At 46.0% G+C, this 10,378-nt stretch overlaps 1 protein-coding gene across 1 annotated transcript; it reads right to left on the reverse strand.

Moving 5' to 3' along the window:
• Positions 1-342: 342 nt before the first annotated feature.
• On the reverse strand, positions 343-7,768 carry LOC111157200 (A-kinase anchor protein 17B). The gene is made up of 4 exons (XM_022518493.1): positions 7,016-7,768; positions 5,479-5,606; positions 3,750-4,017; positions 343-1,984 (listed from the first exon to the last, which is right to left on the reverse strand). The coding sequence occupies exons 1-4, from the start codon at positions 7,766-7,768 to the stop codon at positions 371-373; spliced, it is 2,763 nt and encodes a 920-aa protein (XP_022374201.1). The 3' UTR covers positions 343-370.
• Positions 7,769-10,378: the final 2,610 nt, after the last annotated feature.

Genomic DNA, 10,378 nt, shown 5'->3' on the forward strand with positions numbered 1-10,378 from the left:
AACAGCTAGAGAGCCGCAAGGGGACTACTGACTCCACGCCATGTTCATTTGCTTTCTGGCTGGCACCGGTCTCAGGTTGCAGCCGAACTGGAGGAAAGTCTGTCCTTGGATCAAGCTGTACAGGCATGTGGTTTTACCAACCCTTGGTATCTGGAGGTTTCTTATTTCCAAAGTTTGCCAACACACCTGCAGTCATTTATGCTTTATATTTTGGCGAGGGAAACAAGGTTTTGCCTTTGACCTTGCCCAAACTTTTAAGTGCTGCTCTCTTGCTCTGTAGTTCCTAACTACATTAGCTGTATTTGGTTTTAAGTGTTCTATCCTGCACATTGTTTGCTAAGAATGAGGGTGTTTCTGATCTATGAGGCCTTTAAAACATCTGAAAATACAAAGAACTAGTGTAGCCATTTCCAAAATAGCTTCCATAGTTGAGGTGCTCCTGACTGTCATGTCTAATATAATAATTACCAGAATTCAGCGTGGGATCTCTAGAACGCTCATGTCTTTTAAACCTTCTGACCTCCTGGTTATATTCTGACTTCCACGGGGTCTCTCTTCTTTGGGGCAAATTCCCCATGTAGAAAACGTGACCACTTTTTGCTGATGCTACGGGCACACGAGCGGACCCGTAGTTTGCCTGCCAGCCAGATGTGCTGTCGCCGAGCCTCCTCCTCTTCCTTGTGATGTAGTCTAACAGACCTCCAGGACCCGATCCGCCGAGCAAGTATTTGGGGACTGCTGTTGCCCTCCTTTTGGCGGTGCTCTTCTCATCCCTAATGGAATGGTTTTTGCCCTCAAGCCACGAACATCTCCGTTCATACTTGGACCTCTCGCCTGGTTTCCCCAGCTTGGGTTTGGAGGAGCTGTGCTCCCCATGGCGGCTCCACTTTGAATACAAGGCCTGCGGACTTGCCCTAATTTCTCGATCACTAGTGGTGAGGTCGTCATCATCAAGAGATCTTTTTTCTGGGGAGCTATCATATGTGGCCACAGACCTCTCTTCCTCCTCTTTGTTTACACTAAGGGTTTCACTGAAGCATTCGGAATCACTACTGATTTCCTCTAAGAAATCTGTCAACTCCAGATCTAAGTCGGCTGACCTCCTAGGTGAGGAAACTTGGCTGTGACTTGGGTAGTTAGAATCTCTGAGCTGGTGAGCTTGCATCTTTTCTAACAGATGGCTCTTTCCATCAGCTGGGGACTGGTGATCACCAGCACCACCGGCTGTGTCCTTATAATGATTTTTCAACTCCTCGGTACATTCTTTGGCATAATCCACTTTTCCTCTCTTTTGTGGTTTAAGCTCAGGATCCTGAGTACAAACCTCTTCTTGAACCCGTTCTCTTGCTGCCAGGTTTTGCATTTGGCTCGGACTGGTGGAGTGATACTTCCGTTTTCTCAGATTGATCTGAAACCCATCTCCCTTAGCACGGACAGCCCTCTGCCACTGACATGGGCTTGCTAGATGACTTGGTTCTAGGCAGATGCGAGCATACTCTGGAGTTTGATAATAGTTTAATAGGTAATCAATAAATTCATCTGTTTCATAGATCTTCTGTTTCTTGCCATGGCCTGGCTCAGATAATCTAGAAGCATTGGATTTGTTAGAACTGCACTGGTCTTCCCCCTCAAGAGACTGATCTTGAATCATCACATTCTGCAAAGAATTCTGGTCAGAGACCAAACTGTGACCGTAGCCCTCAGTTAATAATTTTCCAGTTCTCTCTTTTCTAGCTGAGTATCTTATTTTTTTTCTCCCAAGGTGGTGGGAAGATTTACGTAAGTGAGCCCTAGTTCTTTTCTTCATTTTTTGTTTTCCTTTATTGTCTGACTTGGCAACCTGATATTTTGGCATTTCCTCCTGATTTTGAAGATACTGGGTATTTAACTCTTCTTGCTTCAGCATTTCCAGCGTGTTCCCTGGAGCCTGGTTCACTTTGGGGCTTGCATCATCTACCCACTGTGGGTTAAACTGTGTGGATCCCTTTAAAGAGAAAGGTCAAAAATCTCAACATGAAAAACCTCACAGTGCAACAATCTCAAAGAAGACGGGGCTTTCTGGCATGGTTCCGAAGAGGTTTCTAACATGTAAGGTAGATCCAAATTAGGAACGATATTGCCCAGAGGAAAGAGGAGGTACGGGATTCGATCTCTCAGACGAACGTGAGCGGTGTTTCTGAGGTCTGTGTGCATGATTTACGTACCTTCAAAGCACATGACCACTTTTTTTTTAATCTGTTCACAAACTGGTGAGGACTTCTGGTTCCAGGTCTTAGGCTAGGGGCTGGGGATAGTGAGAGGAATAAGAAATGCTCTACAGCCTTCCCAGAAAATCCTAGAACAGGAAATGTGTGTCTCAAAGGGAATCAGCTGGCTTACAAGAGAGCCTGCCTGTTTGTCAGCCCAGTCTCTTCCCATGGGTTAGCTGGAAAGGATGTCCCTGAGCTGGCCCCTCTTCTTCTGCTTCAGTTGGAAGAGAGGCTGCAGGTAGAAAGTGTGGCCATGGCAATGGGTCTGCCTATGCTGTCTGCTCTGCAGAACCGCAGGCAGGTAAAAGGTGGCCCACGGGCCCCACCCCACTGGGAGCAATCACACCGTGCTCTCGCTGACACAGGGGCGCACCTTGGGACAGTGCCTACCCGTGACCCGGGATTTGAACCTGGGGGCTGTGTCATCAATGTTAGTCCCCATCAATGGGAGGCAAGAGTTAGTTAGGCACCACATACATTTAAGGAGACAAATTCATAGAAAGGAGTCACCCTGGGTGCCTGGATGGCTCAGTTGGTTAAGCATCTGCCTTTAGCTGAGGTCATGATCCCCAGGGTCCTGGGATCTAGTCCCACATTGGGCTCCCTGCTCAGCGGGGAGTCTGCTTCTCCCTCTGACCTCTCCCCTCTCATGCCCTCTCTCTCTCTCTCTCAAATAAATAAATAAAATCTTTTAAAAAATGGTTTAAGTGGCCAATTTAAAGAAAGAAAGATAGAAAGAAAGAAGTCACCCCCAGAGGCCATTACAGTAAATTAAAAGATCCAGTGAGACTTATTGTGAGTGTAAATGTGAAATTCTTCTGACCCTGACTTCACTAAGTCTGGCTGTCCACACTCATGAGAGAAAGGCCGGAAATGCTGATAGCCACTAAGTCCCTCTATCTGATCCTGATGTCACTTACTCTGCATATTTGAAAACCCTGAAGATGCATTTTTAAATGAACCGCCTGGGAACCTTTCTGGCCTTTCCTCCAGGCCATCTGCGGAGTCTGATTATCTTTAGGAGGTCAGTAAAGTGGGGCAAAAAAACCAAACAAACAACAATAAAAAAAAAAAAACAACCCTGAAACTCCAAAAATGGAAACTCTCCAAACCAAACAAATTGCTCTGTGATGTCAGAAATTCCTTAGCAAATAGTTGAAGACCAGACTAACGGGAGCTCGCTACACAAAGGTCTCTGTCCAAGGCTCTTCCTTCCCATCCAGACCCGTTGCAGATGAATGGACAAGTCGAGTTAATGGAAGACTCCTACCAACCCCACACCCATGCCATCCGTCCCCCGCCCCTCCCCGGGGCATGAGGGGCCTAGAAGGATAGATTCACTAGCTATCCTGCTCTGGGATGCACTGTCCCAAGACCACAGGGCTGAGACAGCCTGTTGAAGACAAACCCCAAAGAAGGCAAACGATCTTACACGGAGTCAATTTCAAATGGGCCGCAGCGTCAGCATCAAAGTGTGTCTCTAAGCGATCCGGTACCTACCAACAGTGAAGATGGACGGAGCAAGAGCCTTACAGCAATTTTCCTCAAGAGTACCCGCAGCAGCCGGAGGGCCTCCACCCGCCTCTGGGCCAGCAGGTACTTCCTCTCCTCCCACTCCTCTGAAGAGTCGGGCTCCCGGGCGCTGTCCGCGGGGGCTCGGGCCTTTGGTTTCCTGTGCCGGCGTCTGTCTCTCTCTTTCGGGCCTCGTCTCCTCACCCTGGCCTTCTTCCTCTTTTCCTGGGCTCTCCTCTCCTCCTCTTTTCTTTTTCTGGACAACAATTAAAAGTCAGTCATTCAGAAGGCATGGATTAGGCACCAGCTCTCCTTCCAGCTCCTTCCCCACTGCTGCAGGGAGGGTGGATGGGTTAGGTTTCCCGGAATCACACAGTGCTAACCCCGGGGTCTGACATGGACAACTTAGGGACTAAGACACCATGGGCGCATCAGTCAAAGGGGAAGGACCCAAAACTGAGCTGGTCAGTTAGAAGCACGTACAGGAGAGAGTATATGAAAAGAAGGCTACAGAATTCAAAGAAGGGGTTTCTCGAAGTCCCCACTTTGTCAGACCACCAGCAGTCCAGCTTGTGGATTTAGCCATCACAGCCGTCATTTCATTTCTCTCGAGATCAAAAAGCTTCCATGGAGTTGACTTTCTATAGACTTAATAAAGGAATAATAAAGGGAAGTCAAGGTACTCAGAAACTCTCACGGCTGAGTACTGGTCCTTGGTACCTATGACCTAACACAGGACCTAGCATGGAAGAATATGGGCTGTTGTCCCAAAAATTCAACTGTTTTGCTTGGGCCCTTATGAACCATGGCGAAGGGGAAGGAAGGGACAATTACCTGAGTGAGGACTTCGCCAGAAGCTGGAAGATTATCTCAACTACATGTTTAGTCTGGAAATTTGGGAGAAGAGTTGCCTTGACCGGGCTCAAACTCTGGCCGAGTTTCACAGACATGATCTCAAGCAACTCCTATTCACCCCACCAGCCAAAAAAAATGAAAGGCACACGGTAGGGGACTCTTTATCTCCTTTTTTGAATAACTATAATTTACACGAAAGACTGAAAGAATAAACACGTGAGGGGAAGGGCCAAGAGGCCAAACTGGTTTTGAGAGCCCATTTGTACTTCTTGGCAAACCTTTGGCAATCCAATTGCCCTTTCTAGGCTCAAGACCCTAAATTAGAAAACAAGGATAAGCTCAAAGAAGTCAACATGGAGGCTCCTCAAATTCTCCAAAAGAACTTAAGCCAATAAGAAACAGAAGGCCAAGAAATCCATGCCTTCCCGCTGAGGCGCTGGTTTGACTGTCGACCATTTTGTGGAAGAAAATCTCTCCCCAACCTAAAAAGTATTTTTTTTTCCACTTTAAATTAATAGGCAAGGTAAACTTGGGCAAATTGGGGGTGAACAGGTCAACTTTTTAATTGGGTGGGCTAGGATTTTCACTGTAAAAGCCGGGATCCCTTTATTTATTTATTTTTTAAAATCATTTCTTCCCAGGTATCTTGATCTAGCTCGTTACTTATTGTCCCTGAGAAGTTGTTTTTTAAGTTTCTCGTCTTTCAACCACATTTTGGTCTTGTAACAGCACAGCCGGAAGACTGTACCAATTCTGGCCACTCCCACCTCAATGTCACCCATCTGAGGCAGCCATTCACCCAAAGGGATAAGCCCACACGTCAGAAGTGAAAACCCGCCTTGGTCAACGTCAGTTGCCTCACCTTGCAGCCTCTTCCTCATCTCGCTTTACTTTTTTCCTTTCTTCCTCCAGCTCTTGTAACTTCAGCCTTTCTTGATTTCTCCTCCTGATAGCCCCTTCGCTGAAATGTTTGGTTGTGTCAAACATAACCTGTGCACAAAACAATTCAGACTCTCATTAGGAAAGTCTGCCCGGGGCCTGGGTGTTGTCCCAGGCCAGCAAAATAAAACCAGTGTGTACTAAACAATTCAAAACTCCATGAATTCAAAATGTCCTCTTCCCATTACTGTTCTGCTGTTTCCTAGGGACCTGCCCAACAGCCCTGTGGGTTCTAGAACCGTCTTTGGCAGAACCTTTCAGGAGCTCTCACGTGGCCCCATCACCGAGTCATTATGGGCACAGGCTGTGAGGGATGTGAATTAATTACCTCGGGCTTGTTATAAAAATCAACTGAGTTCAGGTATTTTAGTCACCAGAGACAAAAACAAAAGGCAATAAATAAATAAATAAATAAATAAATAATTTTAAATGTCGGGGGTGGGGGTAGAGGAAGGATTGGGAAAGCAAAGATTCAAGAGAACTGACCTACTGGGATCTGAGATTGGACTGTAGTGATTACTGAGCTACTTTGCAAATCCCCAAAATAAAGTAAAAGTCCTCTCAAGGCACTCCAAGAGAATTTGCTTGAAAAATAAAAGGAGGAAAAATAGCCCTTTAAATGTGCACAAGAAGGCTAAACACCAAATTCACAATCATAGCCACCTCTGTGGGGAGGGAGGGAGATGGTATCTAATGTAACAGGGGATGTTTTCCAGCCAGTGGGTACCTGGGTGGTCACCAGAGCATGTGTTTTATCTTTTGTCTGGCTGAATAGCTCATAATTTAAAAAAAGATATATTTTAACATAAGTAGTTTCACACATCTCACACACAAACAGACACACACGCACACATAGGAAGCTATTGAAGGCGAAAGTCCAAATTCATGCTCAAGGCTAAGTGAGAGAATAAGGAATGTTTAGCCACATCTTTTCCTCTGCTGGAGTAAGAGGTCACAAAGGAGATGGGGTGGCCTGACTGGAGAGACAGGACAATCTCAAAAGGAAAGGATCCCAGTTTCCTGAGCTTATGTTCCAGCAATTCACCTGACAGACATTCCTAAAAATGCAACCTGTTGCCCCCAAGAGTAAAGGGGGTAAACTGCTCTCCTGTGGGGTCAAACTGCATGGATCCTCCCTCTCTCAGCAACTCAGGTGGAACAATCCTAGGAGATAGCTCCATAAGGGTCAGAAGAATTCCTCAGCGCCCCAAGAAGTTGGCACAGAGCCCCACAGAACCAACCCTTCCAAACCACAGTCGGCAGAAGAATGTCCACATCAGGATTAGTTTTCTTCTTAAACATCCGTTTCTGAATGACAACACAAATCTCTACATCAGCCATCACTCAGAGCCTAATGCGGGGGGGAGTCCTAAGGAAATTTGTTCTAGAGGCTTCCTTCCAGCTTTTGCTCAGGACCACCTGAACAGTAGGAAATGAAAGAAATCCTGGCTCCTTCTTACCTTGATGTTACAGGCCAGAGCTTTCCCATCATCTCCTTTCAGCATCAGCTTCATCCCTCGAAGGGACTCCATGGCTTTCGCGAAGTCCGTTGACTCCTGGTACTGTACGAAGGCCTCAAATGTCTGCAAGCCGAAGCTGAAACCCCCGAAGTTTCCACCGGTCATCACTTCCCTGTAGGGGTCCAGCATAGGGATGTCCACATTCTTGATCTTTCCAAAGCTCTCAAAAACCACCCTAAGGATCTCTTCACAGGGCTTCTCCCCACTGGAACCTTTGGGCGCAAACCATTTGCAGGGCAAGCCAGCAAAATAGATAGAATCCGGGCTCTTATCCTGGTCCTGCTCTTCGGCCCCATCGCTCACCGAGGCCTCCTTTTCCCTGGGGAAGCGTTCCCACTCTCCCTGGGCATCTGTAGCCACGACTTTTAAGTCTGTTTTCAAGCCATTCAACTTGATGATCTTCCCGTGTAACTTGGCCTTCAAGATCTGAACCAGACTGCGCGTCTCGGCCTCGCCCTCGAATCGGATGAAGTCCTTTGTGCTCTTGGAGAGCCGAACGGTGGTGAACTGGTCAGGGCAAATCAGGCTCTTCAGCTGGTCCAGAACTTCCCAGTTGGAGAAGGGCCTCGTCGGCTCTGAGCTTTCTGGGAGCAAGACACTGATCATCAGTTTTGCGATGGGCTTGAGGTAGAGGTGCTGAGCGGCACACAGCTCCGTGGCCTCGGAGTTATCGTACACCACAGTGACCGTCATGGTAGCCCCCGGAAACCTGAGAGGGCCAAAGAGAACATTTTCATACAGATGGTGCAAAACACGGACTTGGATCTTGAATGGTACTAGCACTCCCGGACTTCCGCTCACTCAGTAAGGGAAAGAGTACTCTGGGGAGAACTGAGACAATAGCATCCGTTTGCTTACTGGGTTTCAGAACTTTCCAAGAGTTTCCATATAAAGTGGACTCTTGAACAGTACGGGGGCAAGGGGCATCCACCCCCCACCCCTGTGCATTCCAAAATCCATGTATAACTTGTGACTCCCCCCAAAATTTAACTCCTAATAGCCTGCTATGGACCAGAAGCCTTACCAGCCACTGGGTATGTTACACGCATGCTATTCGGTATTCTTACAATGAAGTAAGCGAGAGAAAAGAACATGTTTTTTTTGGGGGGGGGTTCCTAAAGATTTTATTTATTTATTTGAGAGAGAGAGTGTGAGAGAGAATGAACATGAGAAGTGGGAGGGTCAGGGATGCCTGGGTGGCTCAGTTGGTTAAGCAGCTGCCTTCGGCTCAGGTCATGATCCCAGTGTCCTGGGATCGAGTCCCACATCAGGCTCCTTGCTCAGCAGGGAGCCTGCTTCTCCCTCTGCCTCTGCCTGCCATTCTGTCTGCCTGTGCTTGCTCTCTCTCCCCCTCTCTCTCTCTGACAAATAAATAAATAAAATCTTTAAAAAAAAAAAAAAAAGAAGTGGGAGGGTCAGCAAGGAAAAGCAGACTCCCTGCCGAGCAGGGAGCCCGATATGGGACTCGATCCCGGGACTCCAGGATCATGACCCAAGCCGAAGGCAGTCGCTTAACCAACTAAGCCACCCAGGCATCCCAGAAAAGAACATGTTATTAAGAAAACCATAAGGAAACGCAAGAAAAATGGGGGTGCCTGGCTGGCTTTGTCGGTGGAGTGTGTCACTCTTGACCTCAGCGTCGTGAGTTTGAACCCCACGTTGGGGGTAGAGATCACTTTTTTAAAAAAATCATAAGGAAAAATACATTTACACCATTGTATTTATCGAAAAAAAAAACCCACATATAAATGGACCCATGCAGTTCAAACTCATGCTGTTTCCAAGGATCAACTGTACTGAGGTTCAGCTTCCTTCACTGAAAAATAGAGATTCTAGGATTTCCAAGAGGATTTGTTGAGCAAGTATATGTGAAATCCTTAGAATAGCGCCTGGCACACAGGAATTTCTCAATAAACACAAGCTATGTTGGTTATTTATTCGTGGCAATAGTCTCACTTTATCTCATCTGGTTCGTGAAGCAACCTGTGAGTGGGCACTGTCATGCCTGTTTTTACAGATGGGGAAATTCACACAGATTCCGGAAAATGAAATGACTTGCCCACACATTGAGACCGCAGGATGCCAAGCCTGTTGAGTGACTGCTCTCAAAGGCAGAATCCCATAAGAACTGGCTGGGGGTGCTACAGAAACAGGGCATTCACGAACACACACCTGACTTTGCATTCTAGGTCGTACGTGGACACATCGGCTCGGATGCCTCCAGTCTATTGACATGAACTAAACTGAACTCTAAGTTCAAGTACAGGAGAGACAACCTCCTCTAATGAGTGACCAAATGAATTTGCCCTCTATTCTGGGACTGGAAAACCTTCCAAACATGAGTGCTACCTGGCATTTCCTATTAACAAACTTTCTCAAGCTGCCCCGAGGTGAGTAAGATCCCTAATACTGGGAATTGAGGATTTCTGCTCCTATTTGCTGACTTCAAAGAGCACTTCCCAATAAAGGAGTTCTTCCTAAAGTGTATACATTCAGAGTCCATATAACCCGACCTTCTCACTAATGTCAACTTCAGAGAGGTTTAGACTCAAACATATGCTGGTAGCTGATGGAAATTCTAACACAAAATTTACTAATAAATCTTAGTTAACTTTATAGGTGCATAATTTTTAAAAATTTTTTTATTTAAATTCAATTTAGTTCATATATAGTGTATTATTAGTTTCAGGGGTAGAATTTAGTGATTCATCAGTTGCATATAATAATCCATTTACAAAATAACTGTCCATAAAGGACAAGCCATATCAATTTCCTTGAGTTTGTATAAGCTGGTTTTTTTTAAAGGCCTCCAAAGGCTGTATCTAAGATACTAAGGTACTAAGAATTCTTATGATAGCAACACTGAACTGGGATGTTATGAAAACAAGCATGTTTTCTTTCTCCAAAAACATTATCGAAATAGCAAACCGAAGAAGAAAATTCAGTTAGTTTGCTGCAATTTGCAACCTAAATAAGAGTTAACACTAAGCTCCTTTAGGAGAAAAATTAATTTGATATCCAACTACGGTATACTGAACTCCAAAATTTATCTATAGTCAATAGGTATTTGCTTATACAACCTAATTTAAAGCAACGGCTTTTTTTTAAAAAAAGATTTTATTTATTTATTTGAGAGAGGGAAAGTGAGAGAGCCAAGAGATAGGGGAGGGCCAGAGGGAGAAGCAGAGTCCCCTGCTGAAAGACTAGACCCTGGGACCCCAGGATCATGACCCGAAGCCGAAGGCAGACGCTTAACCGACTGAGCCACCCAGGCGCCCTTAAAGCAACAGCTTTTAAAAAAAC

The sequence above is a fragment of the Enhydra lutris genome, unplaced genomic scaffold (assembly GCF_002288905.1).
Source record: "Enhydra lutris kenyoni isolate GAN:26980312 unplaced genomic scaffold, ASM228890v2 scaffoldscaffold53, whole genome shotgun sequence".
NCBI classification, from domain to species: domain Eukaryota; kingdom Metazoa; phylum Chordata; class Mammalia; order Carnivora; family Mustelidae; genus Enhydra; species Enhydra lutris.